Source organism: Onychostruthus taczanowskii, unplaced genomic scaffold (genome assembly GCF_017590055.1).
Source record: "Onychostruthus taczanowskii isolate IOZ18803 unplaced genomic scaffold, ASM1759005v1 scaffold51, whole genome shotgun sequence".
Classification (NCBI taxonomy): domain Eukaryota; kingdom Metazoa; phylum Chordata; class Aves; order Passeriformes; family Passeridae; genus Onychostruthus; species Onychostruthus taczanowskii.
Window position 1 is genome coordinate 4,749,113 of NW_024502680.1, and position 18,514 is coordinate 4,767,626.

At 58.4% G+C, this 18,514-nt stretch overlaps 2 protein-coding genes across 3 annotated transcripts; one reads left to right on the forward strand and one right to left on the reverse strand.

The window, feature by feature from the left end:
• Positions 1-3,188: 3,188 nt before the first annotated feature.
• Positions 3,189-8,782, forward strand: CFAP410 (cilia and flagella associated protein 410). Its single transcript, XM_041416279.1, has 7 exons — positions 3,189-3,309; positions 3,753-3,771; positions 4,370-4,416; positions 5,111-5,340; positions 6,055-6,226; positions 6,604-6,691; positions 7,859-8,782. The coding sequence occupies exons 1-7, from the start codon at positions 3,233-3,235 to the stop codon at positions 7,982-7,984; spliced, it is 759 nt and encodes a 252-aa protein (XP_041272213.1). The 5' UTR covers positions 3,189-3,232; the 3' UTR covers positions 7,985-8,782.
• A 2,632-nt stretch (positions 8,783-11,414) lies between these two features.
• PFKL (phosphofructokinase, liver type) lies at positions 11,415-17,651 on the reverse strand. Of its 2 annotated transcripts, XM_041416374.1 has the most exons (22): positions 17,501-17,651; positions 16,905-16,978; positions 16,732-16,809; positions 16,457-16,646; positions 16,145-16,310; positions 16,015-16,059; positions 15,822-15,930; positions 15,421-15,516; positions 15,249-15,341; positions 14,856-14,981; positions 14,704-14,768; positions 14,464-14,527; positions 14,231-14,377; positions 14,063-14,133; positions 13,889-13,976; positions 13,616-13,768; positions 13,314-13,478; positions 13,092-13,153; positions 12,676-12,787; positions 12,496-12,595; positions 12,275-12,380; positions 11,415-12,193 (listed from the first exon to the last, which is right to left on the reverse strand). In XM_041416374.1, the coding sequence occupies exons 1-22, from the start codon at positions 17,583-17,585 to the stop codon at positions 12,046-12,048; spliced, it is 2,343 nt and encodes a 780-aa protein (XP_041272308.1). In that variant the 5' UTR covers positions 17,586-17,651; the 3' UTR covers positions 11,415-12,045. The 2 variants fall into 2 exon arrangements, with proteins under 2 accessions (XP_041272308.1, XP_041272307.1); XM_041416373.1 differs by having other exon boundaries at positions 13,616-13,976.
• Positions 17,652-18,514: the final 863 nt, after the last annotated feature.

Below are 18,514 nucleotides of genomic sequence, written 5' to 3' on the forward strand. Positions count from 1 at the left end.
AGGATGTGGATGTGCCATGGATTGTAGGTGCAGCCTGGAGAGGCCACGTGCTCCCAGGCCTCAGGGGTTCTCCTGTTCCCTCCATGCACTTCACAAGCCTAAATGCATTATTTAACTGCTCTCTTTTTAAAAGACTGGAGCAGAGGTTTGCCTGAGATGATTATTGCTACTGCTTGCAGAATTAAACTGTGGATTAAAATAGATTTTATTTAATTAACCTGAATGAAATAAATGCTTGTGCCTGATTGTCTCAGGAGAGGTTCAGATCAGACAGTGCCAGTAAAACTTACTGACCTGTGCTTGATGAGCACAAAAATCTCTCTGTGGCATCTAGAGAAGATTTCTTAATCTCCTTAGCCTGTCTCAGGGATGGGCTTGGCTGCCAACAGTGCAGCAATGCAGGGCTGGGGTTTCAGAGCTGGGTGGTTGGAATAATGCTTGGATATTTCATGTTACAGTGGAAGTGAAAGCAGCCTGGGATTCGGTGAATAAAAGTACCACAAAGTCCTGGATATTGCTTTTCCTCAAGTCCTGCTGCTGCCCTCACCAACACACAGCCCAAGTGCCCTGATCCTGAGTTTCCTCAGGCCAGCTGCATGCAGAAAACCCAAGAATTGGTGCATCTGCCTCTGAGCACTTGTGTATCCAGCTCTAAAATCCTCACACACCACCTGTGTCCTGACTGTCTGGGGGTGTGATGGCAGCTAAGTGCTGAGACAGAGAGAGGGAAGTGCAGTGGGATGATCTGCCTAACATGTTTATCCCACATTTTTCCTGAGAAGTGTGTGCCCACTGATCCCAAACAATGCATCCCTCAGCTCTTCCCTTATCTGGAAGTGTGGCAATCAGGAGGGGAGGGAGTTCAGTGCCACCCACCTCCTCTCCCAACACAAGGCCATCACCACAAACCAGGGTTCACTTCCAGGTGTTCCATAGAATCATGGAATCGTTAAGGCTGGAAAAGCTCTCTAACTTTGAGTCCAACCATTAACTTTGCACCACCATGTTCACCACTGGCTCATATTAGGGACGGGGTGTCCAGCAGCCCAGGGCAGTGCTGGGACCTGTGAGGCACCTCCAGCCCTGGGGACAGCTCCGGGCCCAGCGATTCAGGAAGGACATGGAGCGGCTGGAGGTGACCTGGGAAGGGAACAGAGCTGGGGAAGGGAATGGGGCACCAGGAGGGGCTGAGGGAGCTGGAAAGGGGCTCAGCCTGGGGAAAAGGAGGCTCAGGGGGAACCTTGTGGCTCTGCACACCTCCCTGACAGGAGGCGACAGCTGGGGATGGTCAGGCTCTGCTCCCAGGGAACAGGGACAGGAAAAGGGGAAAACAGCCTCAAGTTATGCCAGGGAAGGCTCAGGCTGGACATCAGGAGGAATTTCTCCACTGTAAGGGTGGACAGGCCTTGGAAGAGGCTGGCCAGGGAGGTTTGGAGTCCCCATCCCTGCAGGTGTCCAAGGAATGCCTGGACATGGCACTCAGGGCAGTGGGCTGGGTGACAAGGTGGGGTGTCACAGCATATGTTGCAGTTGAGAGGACCATGATATACAGAGTATCACCACACAAATCCAGAAAGCTTTAAACATCTGCCCAAGCAGAGTAACACCTTACCTCACCAGAAGCCTTCCGGCATCTCCCCATACTGAGTAACAATGTACCACTTCGGAAAGCTTCAAGCATCTGCAGCTCTTTATTGCTCTACAGCACAACCTTTTATACTCTTCATCCCCCATGCCCTGCCCCTGTGTGCCCTCTGCTCCCTTTGGTGCTGCTCAGTGCCCCTGGGCACTCCATGGCTCATTGCTGTCAGTGCTGCTCACCTGCTGCTCACAGCTGTGCCACTGGGGATGAGGCTGGGCCCCATCCCAATCACCACAAACTGTGTGCCTACAACACTGGGGATCACTCACAGGTTGGACTTGATGATCTTGGAGGTGTTTTCCTACCTCAGTGATTCTGTGATTTTGTAAACTATGTCCCTAAGTGTCCCACTGACACACCTGAACCCTTCCTTTTGCAGCAGCACCCGAACACCCACACAACCAAACCACGAACACCCAACCCCCATCCTGCAGTTGTTCCTGTTGCCAAATAAGGTGGAAACACACAGAGAAACACTGGGAAACACGGCATTAATCCATCTGTTTTGGGCTAAGCACACTGCTTCTCCAGACCTTTTTATTCCAGCCCTCCCATGCAACCACCTGCTGCTGTTACACCCCTGAAGACACAAACTGGAGGTTTTCCTGAACCACATCAGCATGTAGAAACCCAGCCATCCAGAAGATTCCTAAAGGACTTTGGCTCTGTAAAAATGAATCCTGAACCACTTGAGTCCCAAGGCTGATTCAAAGGTGAATGTTAGTTTTCTTATTGCCACATAGGATAAGAGGAGTAAAAAACTGTAGAGCTGTATTAGTCATTCTTGAGATAGTCATTAACTATTATTTGTACAATAGTTCAAGGGCTGACCTATCATCTGTTGGAATGTTTAGGAACTGATTGAGGAGAGAAGGGGCCAAGGATACAGATGGGGAGCAGGCAGGAATGGGTGAGAGGGCATAAATTATATATTTATTATAGAAAATGTAGATATATTTTATTTATGCACACTGCATACATGTATAGATAGAGGGGTATATGGGGATATATGTGTAAAGTCAGATATAAAATTACGCACTCATGTGTTATTCCAAGGGGGAATGGATTCAAATTGAAGGAGTAGGTTTAGATTAGACATTAGAGAAAAAAACCTTCCCTGTGAGGGTGGTCAGGTCCTGGCACAAGTTGCCTAGAGAAGCAACGTGTGCCCAACCCTGGACGTATTCAAGGCCGGGCTGGACGGGGCTTGGAGCGACCTGGGACAGTGGAAGGTGTCCCTGCCCGTGGCAGGGGTTTGGAATGAGATGGGCTTTTCCCATGCAGCCCAAACCATTCCACGATCCTTCCACGTAAATATACATCCACAAAGGCGCAGCTCTGTGTACAAAACATCCTCTAATAAGACATAATTAAACTGCTAATAGGATTTACCCGTAAACACGAACAACCACCCGGACGCGCGCCCGTTGCGGTAGCGGCGCTCGGGCGGGCGGGGCGCGGCGGGGCCCGGGGGCTGCGGCGGGGCCGGGAGGAGGCGAATCCAGCCCCGGAGCGGCGGAGCCGCCCCGGCCGGGCGGGGCCTGAGCCCGGCGGTGCCGCCCCTGCAGCCGCGGCGCGGCCCGGCCCGGCATGAGGCTGAGCCGGGCGGCCGTGCTGGCACAGGCCAAGGCCGCCGCGCTCGACGGCGTCCGCCGCCTCAACTGCTGGTGGGCGGGGGACAGCAGGGACGGGCCGGGGGACAGGCAGGGATGGAGGGGGGACAGGCAGGCCTGGGGCTGCGGGCTCAGGCTGGGATCAGGAGAGGGAACGGGCAGGGATGGATGAGGGCGGGCAGGCCACGATGGGAGGGGACAGGCAGGGATGGAGAGGGGGACACGGGCAGAGATGGGGAGGGGGGACAAGGATGGAGGGAGGGAGCTGGGTGTCAGACAGGGATGGGAGGGCAGCGCTGGGTGAGTGGGTCAGGTAGGGCTGGGTGAGGGAGAACAGGCAGGGCTAGGAAAGGGAGGCACAGCAAGGCCCATGGCAGGCTCTGCTGGAGCAGTTTGGTGGGGCCAGGCTGGGGACTGGGGTGTGAACCCGGCTGTGGGAGGTGCAGGGGGAGGCTGAGCCCTGCCGTGCTCTCCCTGACCCCTCTCTCCTCTCGCAGGGGCAGCCACCTGACGGATGTAAGTACTGGAGGACCAGAGGAGCCTGGGCCCACAGCTGCAGCGGGGACACCATGGAGGCCATGGGGTTGGCAGGGCACTGGGGAGGGCCTGGCTCCAGGCTGGCCTGGTGCCTGTGAGCTGCAGGGCTTTTCAGGGTTGATTAGCATCTCACACCATAAAAAAAAAAAAAAAAAAAAAAAAAAAAAAGTGATTGCTGTTGTTTCCACATTGGAAAATTTCTCTCCAAGGCCCAGCATGGAGCCTCGGAGAGCAGGACCCTGAGTCCTACCTCTGTGGTGGTTTTGGATGAGGTTCTGTCGCTAGGGGAGGGCTGGCAGGGGTGGGAGGGAGCGTTTCTTGCGTGTGGAGGCTGCAGAGTTGCTGGAGCAGAAGAACAATGTGACACTGGCTGGTATCTGCACTTCCACTCCTGAGCAGAGGCTGGAGGAGCTGCTGACGCTGCACTCGCTGTGTCAGAAAATCTCTGGTGTTGTTAAGCTCGGGTTAGACTGAAGCAAACTCAGATTCCTGATGGTGCTTTTTGTGATTTCAATTTGGTTTATTTATATTTTCCCCCACGAGTGCCAACTTGTTGTTTCTGTCTCTTCCTGCCCAGATATCCATATGCCGGGATTTGCCCAACATCGAGGTGATCACGTTCAGGTGAATGCAGTTTGCCAGCTTTGGAGAGGCCAGGGAAATCACCTTTTCCTGGGGATGGTTTCTTCCCATGTTGCTGTGTGAGCTGCCTGGCTCTTCATGCCCCATTTCTCAAGCAGCAGAGATATAGAAATGATTATTCCTCAGCAGCTCCTCTGCACTACTCCCCGTGCTCTTGAGAAAATATTCTCTGACTTGACAAGTGATAAAACCCCTTAAGATTGTTGTTCCTGAAATGAATTCTATTCAATAGTTTCGACAGGGATCTTGTCAGCCTCTCTATGTGGCCTGTTTCTAAAATACTTGTTGAAATATTTTGTGGATCTCTCAGAGCGTTCCCTTTCCATAATATGCTCAACTTTCACTTGTCCTGGGGACCCCATGGAGCCAATGCTCTGCAAATTTGAGCCTTTTAACTTGGGAATCTTACATGGGTTCCCCTTGGGTGGGTCTGAGGAGCTGCTACAGAAAAGGGGGCAGGTTTGGGGGAAGAAGAGGCTCTTTGTCATTCTCAGCAGGGTGGAGCGAGACGGCTCTTTCAATTCTTCCCTCTGCTGACAGAGATGAAATGCCACAAGCCATGGGCTGAACGCCCCTTTCAGTGCCCTTTCAGTGCAGGAAAAGGGACTGGGAAGTGCTGTGCTCCCCCCTGGATGGGGCAGCGAGGGCAGGATGAGCTCTGACCGTGTCTCCGCAGCGTGAACGGCATCTCGGACCTGGAGCCGCTGCACCGGTGCCAGAACCTGAGCGAGCTCTACCTGAGGAGGAACAACATCAGGAGCCTGGATGAGCTGTTCTACCTGAAGACGCTGCCGCGGCTGCGGGTGCTGTGGCTGGCGGAGAACCCCTGCTGCGGGCCCGACCCGCACCGCTACCGCATGACCGTGCTGCGCAACCTGCCCAGCCTGCAGAAGCTCGACAACCAGGGTGGGCTTCGGTCACCTGCAAACAGCCCCTGCCAGCGCCTCCTGGGAAATGGGGACGTGTTGGCCCTTCCCAAGGGCGTCCTTTGAGTTTTCCTAAAGTCAGAGGTGTTAGGGGTTGAGTTAGATCCAGTGCTTCTAAGCTGTTTTCTCTGTCTTTTCCCTTTCTGTTTCTCTTCCTCCTTCCCCTTTCCCCTTTTCCCTCCCCTTTCCCCTTTTCCCTCCCCTATCCCCTTTTCCCTTGCCTTTTCCTTTGGCTATCCTTTCCCTATCCCTTCCCTACGGTAGCAGGACCAAGTGCCTCATTATAGCTTGGACAGTACCACTAATTAGTGGTTTTCAGAGCTCTCTCTTTTCTGTGGCTAGACAAAGGTTCTATAACTGGATCTGCTGCTGTGGGAAAGCTTCTGTGGTTTTTTTTTTCCATCCAGTAGCAGAAATTTGGTTGCTTTTGGAGCCTTCTCTAGAGACAAGAAATAGTAAAGCATGTTTGCATCCTTCTCTGATACCCTTCTCACTTTGGGAGGCTGGTTATTGCTTCCAACATTCTCCTGCGCAGGTTTCACTGCAGGAGAAGGGTGAGAGCAAAATGCCAGACAATTTTTGGACCGAACCCCTTGGGAACTGCTCTGCAGCAGCAGAGCCTGCCCCGCTAGAGATGCCATCCCCTTGGGCTGCTGCAGTTCATAGCAACAGGCATTTGTTGTGGCCTTTGCAGCTGTGACAGAGGAGGAGCTGTCGCAGGCCCTGGTGGATGGCGTGGAGATCACGGCCCCGCCGGCCCGCAGCGGCGTGGAGAACGGCTGGTCCGAGTCCACCGCATCCAGCGCCGCCGGATCCACCACCGAGCCCGACAGCGAGCTGCTCAGCTGCAGCCTGGAGGAGACCAAGTGAGGGCTGGGCAGCTGCCAGCATTTCTGGGCTGAGTTCGTGTGTAGCAGGGAAGGAGCCTGACGTTCCAGGGGCCAGGCTCGCAGCCGGTGCAGGTTCCCATTGTTGTGGTTGCTGCAGTGGAGCTGTGCTGCTTCAGTGGGGCTGCTTCTGTGTCTGCCAAACAGGCTCTGCTGTGGGGGGTGACTTGAGCTCATCAGCTGCATGTGCAGGCAGGGGTGGATCCTCTCTGATCAGGGAGCTTCAGTCCATTCCCTGGGGTCCTCCAGCTAGATACTCCGTGCATGGTTACCCGTGATGAGGAAGGATTGGCCTGGCAGAGGAAGGTTCTCCCACCTGATCATAATAATATTTGCTTTTCCTCCCTGTTTTTTAGCAAAACTCAGGAGGAGATTGATATGAAGCCTGTTCCCAGGGATAAATACTCCTTTTCCCCTCAAGAGACAGATTGCAGCTGCAAGAGAGTGAGTATCTTTTAAAGACCAAATTGCTTTTCCTTGTATGTGGAGCTGAGCTCCAGCATTGAAGGACGTGAAGAACCTTGGATGTCCCCAGAGGAGGGGAACAGAACTGATGCCAGGGCTGGAAGAAATGTCCAGGAGCAGCTAAGGGCTCTGGGGTTGTTTGATTTGGAGAGAAGGAGGCCAAGGGGTGACCTCATGCCCCTGTGCAGCTTCCTGAGGTGGGGATGTGGGGAGAGGGTGCTGAGCTCTCCTACTTGGGATCCAGTGGTAGGAGACATGGGAATGGTTCAAAGCTGTGCCAGGGGAGGTTCAGACTGGACATTAGAATTTAGTGTTTCTTTAGCAAGAGGAGGGTCAAACCTTGGGAAGTGGCTGCTGAACAAGAAGCTTAAATGGTTCCTCAGCCCCCTCCATCATGTAGCGTTGGATGAACCTGAATTTTGGTGGTTCATCTGGGAATTGCAGAGTGCTTGACTCGGTGCCGTTGCATCAATCAGCAGAGCAAGATGTAACCCACACTGCCATAGCTGCCTAGAGCAGCACCACAAGCTCTGACCTTTAAAGAGGGGAGAAGTGGTACCCCATTGTAGCTGAAGATGCTCAGGTTGGATGTTGGGCGAAAGATTCTCCCTAGAAGGACAGCTATTTAGGCTGTGGAATCTCTCCCTGGAGTTCTTCAGGACATGATTTGACAGAGCCATGGCCTGCTGTTGGCAGTGGTCCTGTGGTGGTGACAGGGCTGGGGACCTTCAAGAGTCCTTTGCAGAGAGCACCAGCTCTCCTCATTCCTCAGAGCAGGGGCCTCGTGTCCTTTCCCATCCTACACATGCTGGAGAGCGAGGGCAGCCGCTCCTGAAAGTGCTTTTCCTGACAGAAGCCAGTCTGGAGCGTGGCCGGCAGCCAGAGGCTGTGGGCAGCCGGCACAGGGCTGGGCGCAGGATGGGTTTGTCCTGCATTCCAGCCTCCTCACGTGCCACATGCGCCTCCGCCTGTGTTTGCCCCGAGGCCTTGGTTGTTAGTCCCGGTCCCGTGGCTGCAGGTGGCTGTTCCAAACTGCTGCCGGTGGTGGTGGTGGTGGTGGTGGTGGTGGAAGGAGTTCCTAGAAAGAGCATGGAAAATCGAGTCCTGGCTGGCTGGTACAAAGCAGTGTGTGCTTTATCCCGACAGAACAATGTCCTGAATGCCATCCTGCTTCTCATGAAGGAACTGGACGCAGAGGGGCTGGAGATCATCCAGCAGACGGTGGCGAGGAGGCTCCAGGCCTTCCAGAAGAAGGAGCTGCAGGAGGAGTGACCATGCCCATCCCCCTTCCAACCTCACTGGAGCCCCAGCCCCGTGACACTGTCCTGCCCACACCCCTGGCTGCAGGCCTCGGTGCTCCTGGGTCTGCTTCCCCTGCGAGGGCATGGGATGGGATGCTGCTTCACTGGAGATTTCCTGCTTGTGCAGCAGGCTCTGACACTGTACCCTGGGTGGCTGGGTCTCTTGGATGGGAGCTGCAGGCAAATGAGCAAAGCAGAAGGGAGCAGGGCTGCAGCCAGAGGTGCTGTGTGATCCGAGGGGGAGCAGAGCCTGCTGATGGCTGGGAGGGGCTCCACCCCTCAGCCAGCCCGGGGGTGCACAGCACCTCTGAGGGCAGTTTGTACCACAGAGATCTGGTTCGGTGGAGTCTGACAGGGAGACGTTGCCTGAGATGGTCACCAGGAGCTGTCTGGTGCAGGTGGTGAAGGTCAATGTCCCGTTGTTAATTTATTTTCCAGCTCCTAGCTGACTTCCTTAGGTCCTTCCTGGCACACGCAGTGCCTGCTGGTCAGGCAGCCCAAAGGAAAGCTCAGAGCAGCCTAGGTGAACCAGGAATGACTCCCACATCCTGAATGCTCAGCTGTCCTCTCACCCCAACATTCCCTGCAGGCATTCGAGCAGCTTAAAGAAACATCCCAGTTAAAAGGCCCTGAGCATTCTGCCTGGTTTGCACAGGCATCAGGGGTGGGTGTTGCTCTTTAACTGATAAAACTGCATTTACCAAGTTTTATAGAGCTGTCAAGTACAAACTAAACTGTTATGACATACTAAATAAACCAAATTATCCTTCAAGGCCGTGTAAGTAGTGGCTGGAGTTCAGCAAAGGCCTGGCTGGGGGCACTGCTCCATTACCTCTGGTTCAGGGAGTGCATTGTGAGCGGGAGGAAGGCTGGGAGCCCCGCGCCTTCCCGCTTCACTGCGCCTCTGGAACGGTGAGCCTGCTCCCAGCACTGCTCTGCACGGCCACTGGGCTGTCTTGCAACCTTCTTGCAACCACAGCAAAGGCAGGGAGCAAAAGAGGTGCTGAGGAGAGCTCAGTGCAGAGCTACCTGGGCAGGATGATGGCCCTGAGATACAGGACATGAACTCTCCATGTCTCCCGGTGCCACACTAGTGCCACACTGGTGACATGGCCCCCTGTCCCTGTTTGTGCAGTGTCCAGGCTGTGCTACCAGGAAGGAATGCTCCTCAGGGATGGTGACAGCCCTGTGTCCACAAACTTGTTTGCCTGACCTTGGTGGGAACAGACACAGTTTGACCCTCAACACTCAGGGGGAGATTTGCTGATGCCTTTAACTCCTCGAAAGACCTTTGTTCTTGCCTTTTGCGTTAAACCCAGCTGCAGTTGTGTGATTTATGATGTCCCAGACTTTCTTTGACATCCAGGGCCTGGGAGACTCACCCTGCTGAGTGCAAGTCTTCTCCCAGGCCCTGGCCTGTCCATGTCAAGGAACAAGGGAGTTGTTGGGGTGAGCTGGACCCCCATCTTCTCTGGGATGCAAGGGATCAAAGGAAGTGTCCATCAGGACTCATGGGGCTGATGGAGCAATCACTGTGCCCTTGAGGCCACACTGACACAATTCCTGGAGAAGTTGGGCTATTTGCTGCCTACGTGCTGTGCTTGTCATCCTTGGCTGGTGCTGGTGCTGCCCTCAGGGCTCCCAACTGCTCCTTGCAGCATCCCAGCAAACCCCAGCGGGAGCTCAGCCCCTCCAGGGCCCTGGCAGCCTGCCTTCCCCTGCAGGATGATTCTGGAGGCTTGCTCTGCCCTCTTTTCAGGGTGGGCTGGATGTGCTGGGAAGTCTGGGAGCACAGTCACTCCCCTCCTGCTCATCCTTGGAATTCAGTGGCTGTGCCTCTCAGTTTTCTCCCAGGAATTTGGCCCTCCAGGTATTTTTTTAGATGGAAATGAGGTGTGGGGGCTGCAGTGACTCTTGTCCCTCAACATGCAGCTGGTCTGAGCGTGGGGGCACCCCTGTCCCCATTCACACCCTAAACCTGTTTGCTGCAGGGCAGTGCTGCCGACAGATTTTCCACATGACCTGCTGTCACCCTGCCCTGCCTCAGCCGGGAATATCGAGCGGTGAATTCAGATGATTCCAGCTCTGGAAAATGCCAGCAGCTGTACTGAGCCACTTCCCTTCAAACCACCCTCAGAGACTCTGAGAGGCTGGTGGTGAGGCAGGTGTGAGGTCCATGGCTGAGGGAGGGATGGAAGGAGTGGGCTGGGACTCCCCAAAAGTGGAGTGGCACATGGGAGAGTGGAAGAGCCCATTTCCCACCCAGGAAAAGGAGCTCTAGGAGATGCCAGGTCTGCCTGGGGTCTCCAAAGCAGACATTCCAAAGCAGTCAGGTGATGCTGCCTCCATCAGCAAGATCTGCCACTTACGGGTCCAGGGAGGAGACAAAAGTTAGCATCTTCCTCCAGAGCCTAAAATGTGTTCGGTTAGGGGAAAAGCCCTGAAATCATGGAATGGTTTTGGGGTAGGGACACTTTTCACAAGCCCAGGTTCCCTTCTGGAGCTTCTCCAGGGCCCTCTGGATGGCCGTGTCCTTCAGGAGTGTCACCTGCACACCTGCTGAGGGTGCCCCGAACCCTCTGTGCAGTGATGCAGATCTTAAATACCACTGGTCCCAGTACAGACCCTGGGACACCACTGGTCCCAGGCCACTCTGAGCCACTGACCCCCTGGAAGTGACCATCCAGCCAATCCCTTATCCATCTGACAGTCCATCCATGGAACCCAGCTCTCTCCAATGCAGAGAGAAGGATGTTGGGTGGGATAGCGTCCAGGCTGTATAGAAATCAGGATAAATGTCATCCATGACCTTTCCCTTGCCCACTGAGGGAGTCACTCCATCAGAGAAAGGCAGGGGGCAAGTCAGGGGGAACTTTCAGCTGGGGACAAGTCCATGGGGAGGACAAAGTAACAGCATGCTTGACCCCAAAGACTGTGATGTGTGCTGATGCTGTGCCGCAGGCTGGAGCCGTCAGCCAGCAGCCCCAGGAGGGAAGTCGCCTGGGAAAGGGGCTCCCTGTGACCGTCTGGCGCAGCCCGAGCGCGCGGAGCTCGGCCAGGCCCGCACACTTGGCCGGTGCTCTGAGAAACTGCCTCACAAACAAGCACAGCACCACCCTAAAGCACTTGTGTGGTTCCTCTGGAGGTGGGAACATAGTGATTTTTCTCTGGAATCGTGAAGCGATTGCAAAACCATGCTGACCTTGCACCCACCATGACTTGGACAGGGGGGAGAAGCTGCCTGTGGTCCCACTCTCCCAGGCTCTGAGGATGCACAAAACCAGGGAATGTCTTGGCCCAGCATTAACCCAGCTTGGGAAAACCATCAGGCTTTGCTATTCCCTCCACCCCACCCCTGTCCTGCCATCCATCCCCCCACAATGATCACTCCAGGAGGCAGGTTTGGCTCCAGCAGGTTTTATCTCTAGAGGAGAGGAGCAGCGCCGCGGGCGGTGCAGGATCACAGAGCAGCAGTGAGGTGACAGACACGGCGCCCACAGCCACGCGGTGACGGTCGCAGCCAAGCGTCATGCAAGGGGACAGGGGCTCGCCAGGACCCCCGTGCTCAGCCCTCGAGACCCCCACGGGGGATGGAGCTCCACAGGGGCACCCAGAAGCCCCTGGGAACTGCTCGGACCCATTCCGGGATGGCTCTGCATCCTCCTCACTCCCCTCCCGCACGTGGGGCAGGCGACTACAAGCAGCAGCAGCTGGCTCAGGCGGTCAAGCCGCTAAATAAGGACTCAAAATACCCCATCATTAAATAATAATAAACTATTAAGGGAAGATTAAGGGTCTGGGCTGTGCGGCTGGGCTCAAGCAACTCTTCTGCATCCGCACAGGGACCAGAACCCGCAGCAGTGATTCGGGGCAGGATTGTGCCGTTCTGGGACACAGCACCAGGCTCTGCCTGCTGTAAGGGGTCGATGGCAAAGCTACAGGGCTACTGAGAACAGAGGGGACACAGTGCTCCCCCAGCAGCATGTGGGCACAGAGAGGACACGGCGGGGGCTATGGGCCGGGCTGGTGGGACTAGAAGCCCTTCTCGATGCTGAGGGTGCGACGGGTGACGTGCTCCATCTGCCCCGAGATGTACTCGGTGAGGCTGATCTGGTAGTTGGCGAGCATCTTCAGCATCAGCCGTAGGTTCAGCCACCACTGCTCCTGGGGCAGCCTGTGCCTGCAGGGACACAGCTCTAGAGCAGACAGCCCAGGAAGGTTCCCCCGGGAGCCGGTGAACCGCTGGGGCATGGGGACTTACTCAAAATCCGTGACTTTCTTGAGCTCCGTCACAGGGCTGAAGGCCACCACCTTCTTCCGCAGCCCGATCACACAGGCAGTGTCTCCAGAGTTGGCAAACACACGTCCTGGGAGGGGGACACTGCTGACCTTGGCCACCTCACTGGGGGCCAAGCCTGGAAGCCTGGAGCAGCAGCCACCAGCCTTCCCCACCCCCCGTGGGATCCCCAGCACTCGGCTCACCCTTGCTGTAGACTTGCTGCAGCTTCTCTGACATCCACAGCACCGCCTTCACTCCCAGCTTGGTCCCATAGTTGCGGTCAAAGGGGGTTGGGGCTCCCCCCTGGGGACAAAGAAATGGGGATGTCATGCCTTGCCCAGCTCTCAGGGCCAGCAGGGCCCAGGTCACCCTGTCCCCTGTACCTGCTGGAGGTGGCCCAGGACATTGATCCTGCAGTCGAAGATGCCTTTGCCCTCAGAGGAGTAAAGGTTGTAGAGGAACTCGGTGGTGTAGTGCTCATGGCACTTCTCATTGCTGAGGAGCAGAGGGAAGGGCTTGGGGGGCTGCTCCTTCCCCTGGCATGCCCAGGGGGTCCCCCTTTGTTTCCCATAACACTTTTTTGTTCTCCTGAGGCCCAGAGTCCCAGTCTGTGCCCCCAGGAGGACCCTGGGGCTGGGATGGGGATGGCAGCGGAGGCATCCAGTGTCGCCAGGGCCAAGTGCCAAACCTCACCATGCCCAGGACCCCTCTCTGGCCATGGAAAGAGTTCAGCTCCAGCCTTGCTCCCTGCCCCAGGGCTGGGGTTTGCAGTAATTGTCCCCAAGGACCCCCAACTCACCGCAGCACCAGCCCTCTCTGGATATCTGTCTTCATTTTGTCAGTCAAGTGCTCCACGTTGGCCTGCAAGATGAACACCCAGATGCCGGCAGCCATCCCACAGCCATCCTGTCCTGACATCAGTCCAGCAGGGCCATGTCCTCCAGCTCCTGCCCTGCTCGGGAGCCCTCCCTTGCCCGATTTTCCTTCTCATTTTAGCCAGAGAACCGCTCCTGCTGCTCACCTTTAAGTCATGGATGGTGAAGGGATCTTCATAGACGTAGGCAGCGTCGGCGCCCACGGCGATGCCGGTGACCGTGGACAGGTACCCGCAGTAGCCCCCCATGGTCTCCACAATGAACACGCGGCGCTTGGTGCCCGAGGCCGACTGCTTGATGCGGTCGCAGCTCTGTGCCAAAGAAGGCGAGGTCACACCAGGGAAAAGCCACCTTTGCTTCCCAGCACGGGTCACTGGCCATTCCAGGCCGTGACGGAAGGCGGTGGAGCACGGCGGCCCCGTGAGCTGTCCCTGCCCGTGTCCCTCACCTCCATGGCAGCGTTGACGGCCGTGTCGGAGCCCAGGCTGAAGTCGGTGCCGGGCACGTTGTTGCTGATGGTGGCGGGGATGACGCACATGACGATGCACAGCTCCTCGTACTGCCCGCGTGCCTCCACCAGCTGCAGCACCCCCTCGTACGCCTGCAAGCAGCCAAGGAGTTGGGAAATGCTGGCCCTGCAGCCAGATCCACACCCCAGAAAGACTCCTCTGGGATGCCCAGAGCCACCCCAGCCCGCACTGAACCGAGGATTCCGCCGCACCTCAAAGCCCCCAATGACCAGCAGCCCCTGGATGTTGAATTTGCGCACATTCTCCACGATCTTCTCCATGCAGGTCTTGGGCAGCGTCCTGTGGTGGGGAAGGGGGGCAGACAGTGGGGTGAGGATGGTGGGGACACCTTTTCCCTATGTCCCTGTCCCCCGGGCTGCACTCACCGCTTGGTGCCCAGCATGGAGCCACCGCGGCCCAGCCATCCTGCCACGTCATGCCAGCCCACCTCGCGGACCTGCGGGCACCAGCAACAGGTTAGAGGTGGGAAGAGCCCCCCTCCCCCAAGCCCAACCCCACCCTCCAGGACATCCCAGGCTCAGGGTCCCCCTTACCTGCCCCTTGGCCAGGCCCTCGAAGCCGTCGTTCACCACGTAGATGGTGTGTCCCTGGCAGATGCCGATGCGCACGGCCGAGCGCACGGCAGCGTTCATGCCGGCGGCCGGCGCTCCCACGTTCAGAATGGCCATGCTAAAGGGGCTCTGCGGGGACAGGGATGGGAATAGCACATCCCCACGTGTCCCCAGAGCAGGGATGGTGTACCCTGCTGCTCCCCATCACCCCTCACCTTCTCCTGAGCTGGCTTCTGGTGCGCCAGCAGCTTGTAGATGTTCCAGTTGTTCTCAAAGCTCCTGCAAGGACACGGTGATGTGTCCCCAGGGCACGTCTGGGAGAAGGGGCAGTCTCCCCAGTGCCCCTGGGGTGTGACTGGGGACACCCTTCTGCTGCAAGAGCCAACAGCTTCCCCACAAGGAGAAGCCCCTGTCCAAGAGGGATGTCACCCCCGGTCCTGGTCCCTGCTCCTCACCTTCCACGGAGCTGGATAGCCTCATCAAACCTCTTCTCATCCATGGCCTTCTGCACATCCTTTGTCTTGAGCAGGGAGAAAGATGCAGCACCATAACACCCACGTTCACAGGGAGGGGAGTGAGACTCCCACACAACTTCCCCGGTACTCACCACCTGGACACACTCCATGAGTGGCAGCCGCACCGACTGGTTCCCGGAGTGGCTGACCACGCAGGCCGGGGTGTCTGGCGTGGCCTCCAGCAGCGCCATCACCGCCTCCATCCCCATCTTGCTGCTCTGCAAAGGGACAGGGGCACCTGTGACACTGGGGCCACCAGTGCCAGCTGGGTGGGATGCTCAGGGATGCTCCCACAGGCTTGGAAACCACGCGGCTGCTGATTCACTGCTGGAAAGCTGATGGTTTTATTTAAAAAGCCATGAAATTTGGAGTAAACGAGGAGAAATGGCAGAGCAGGGCTGAGCCCATCTGAGTCTCACCCCTTCCCATTGGCAGAGGGATGGTAGGAGTGGGTTTCCCCTCTCTGTGCCCTCCCCTGGACCTACCAGCACACGGTCAAAGGCGGACGGGGTCCCTCCGCGCTGCACGTGGCCGAGGACGGTGACCCGCGTGTCGAAGCCCAGGCGTTGCACTACCAGCTGTGGGGAAGAGGGGACATCACGCTGGGGACCCGCCGGTGTCCGTGGGTGCCAGGGTGGTGCCGGGGCAGTCCCTTACGTCCTTCACGTAGTTGGAGGTGATGGGTTTGCCGCTGCGGTCGATGGCGCCCTCGGCGATGATGATGATGTTGAGCCGCGAGCCCCGGCTGCGTGTCTGCCACAAGGGGAGGACAAACGGACACCACGGCTCAGCCAAAACTCACCGTGGGCCCTGTGTGAGCGCCCTCCCCTTCCCACCCTCTGTGCTGCTCTGGGGGTGGCTCAGGTCACGGGCAGCTGAGCCCCCAAGCCAGCGCTGCCCCTGGCATGCGAGGGCTGGATTTGCTGAGTGCCCTGGTTCACAGGGACAATGGCGGCAGCTCCCGAAGCTTCCCAGGGGCTGGGCACGGCTGCAGGACTCAGCCCAGGCCCCTGTGGGGGGAACAGGGCATGGGATGGGATGGCAGGAACGCCTCTCACCTCCCCGAGCCTCTCGCACATGAGGTCCTCCCAGCCATCCTCCGGAGGAGATTCAGGGATGAAGAGCCAGTCAGCGCCCGAGGCCAGGCCGGACACCAGTGCCAGGTACCTGGGGGGACACAGCAGTGGCAGCACTGGCCCTGAAATGTGGCATTCCATCCCACCAATGGCTTCCCCACCCATGAGGGCTTACCCGCAGTGGCGACCCATCACCTCCAGCACGAACGTCCTCTGGTGGCTGCAAGGACAACGGGTGGGAAGAGAAGGAGGTGGGTGGATGCAATGGCCGGGGAGCTGCAGCCCCCAGCCCCCCATCCCCTCACCTCTGTGCCGTGGTGGTGATGGCGTCGACGACCTCCATGATGCGGTGCAGCGCCGAGTCGGTGCCGATGGTCATGTCGGTGCCGCAGAAGTCGTTGTCGATGGAGCCCACCAGCCCCACGATGTTCAAGTGGCAGTTCTTCTTCGCCACCTCCTCACTGATCTGCCCTGCGGGGGTCACGGCCACCACACCGGTTATTTCAGGGCACTCACGTCCCCACCGTCATGGGCTGGTGCCCAGGCCTCCTTGGGGTCACAGCACCGGGGTGACCCTCCGGGTCACACCCCAAAGAGGCTGGGAGGGGCTCACCCACCATCTCGGACCAGCTCCTCCAGCAGCCCAGCCCACTCGGAGCGGAAGATGTCAGCGCCGGTGAGGCTGCCGTCGCCGCCGATCACGCACAGGTTGGTGATGCCGTGCTCCACCAGATTGCGGGCGGCCCGGAGCCGGCCCGCCCGCGTGGTGAAGGCCTTGCAGCGGGCACTGCCGATCACCGTCCCGCCCTGGGAACAGAACGGGACACGCGGCTTGTCACACACGTTTGGGGGGCTGGGATCTGGAGTCCCGTGGCCCCGCGGTGACCCTCACCAGCTGGATGATGTTGGAGACGCTGAGCCAGTTGGCTTGTTTGATGTTGTCACCCCCCTCCACCAGCCCCTCGTAGCCCTGTGGAGAAGCAGAGGGTGGAGGTGAAAGGTACCCCGGCACAGGGGGGGTGGATTCCCCCCAGCCATGATGGGGAGCAGGGGGGGAACCCCAACCTCATAGATGAGGAAGACTTTGGCTCCCACGTATATCCCCATGCGGGTGACAGCGCGGACAGCGGCGTTCATGCCTGGAAAGGTGATACGTGAGCTGGAGCATTCCCGCGGGATCCTGCGCCCCACAGGGGATGGGATCCTAAATGTGACCCTCAGGTGTCCCTTCGAGTGGGGGGAACCCCATGGGACCCTGCACCCCACAGGGAACAGGACCCGATGGGTGACCCTGAGGTGTCCCCTTGAGTGGGCGGGGAGCCACGTGGGCTGAGACCGGGGAAACTCAGCGCACAGCAGGGCCCGCCGACGAGAAACTGCCGGGAGCGAGTTGCTTATCCCGGGAGGGACGGGGATGGGGACAGGGACGGGCACACCCCCTCCGTGGGGCTCCCCCCGTGGGACCCCTGCCCTCCCACGGCCCGAGGGTGACGGGGACGGGGAGGCGGCGCGGGCGGGGGGCACACGGGAGGGGGGTCCCCATCCTCCCGCCCGGGAGGAGCGCGGGCCGCGCACTCCGGCCCCGGGCGGTCGCGGTCGCGGGCACGGACACGCGGGGACGCGGCGGGCCCGGCCCGAGCCCCCCGCCCCGCCGGGCGCACCTTGCGCGTCGCCGCCGCTGGTGAGGACGGCGATGGCCATCCCGGCGCCCGCCATCCGCAGCCGCTCCAGCTCCGCCGCCGCCATCGCTGCGCTCCCGGCACCGGCGCCGCCGCCGAGGACACGCCCCGGGACACGCACGGACCGGCGACACGCCCCGGGACACGCACGGACCGGCGACACGCCCCGGGACACGCCCCGACCCAGGGGACACGCCCAGCCCGCCGCCACGGAGCGACAGACGGCTTGACACGTCGCCCTGTGTCGCGACATGGTGCCGGGCAGTGGGGACATGCCCCGCCGTCCCCGACCGCGCCATCGTGCCGGAGGTGCGTCCCTGAGTCCTGAAGGAATCGGCTGAGGGAGCTGCCCAGCCGCTCTCCAGGATATTTAGAAGGTCCTGGATGTCCGGTCAGGCCCCAGGTGACTGGAAAAAAACGGAGTCCTTGTTCCCATCTTCAAAAAGGGTGGAAAGGAGGAGCCTGGGACGCGGACCTACGGTCTGTCAGCCTCCCCTCTGTGCTCGGGAGGATCCTGGGATAGACCTGGAAGCTCTGCTGAGGCACGGAGAGGACAGGAGGTGACCCGGGACAGCCAGCACGGCTGCACCAAGGGCAAGGCCTGCCAGATCAACCCAGTGGACTTCTCTGATGGAGTGACTCCCTCAGTGGGCAAGGGAAAGGTCATGGATGACATTTATCCTGATTTCTATACAGCCTGGACACAATCCCACCCAACATCCTTCTCTCTGCATTGGAGAGAGCTGGGTTCCATGGATGGACTGTCAGATGGATAAGGGATTGGCTGGATGGTCACTTCCAGAGGGTCAGTGGCTCAGAGTGGCCGTCAGTGACCAGTGGTGTCCCAGGGTCTGTACTGGGACCAGTGGTATTTAAGATCTGCATCACTGCACAGAGGGTTCGGGGCAGCCTCAGCAGGTGTGCAGGTGACACCAGGCTGAGGGTGCAGTGACACTCCTGAAGGACAGGGCCATCCAGAGGGCCCTGGAGAAGCTC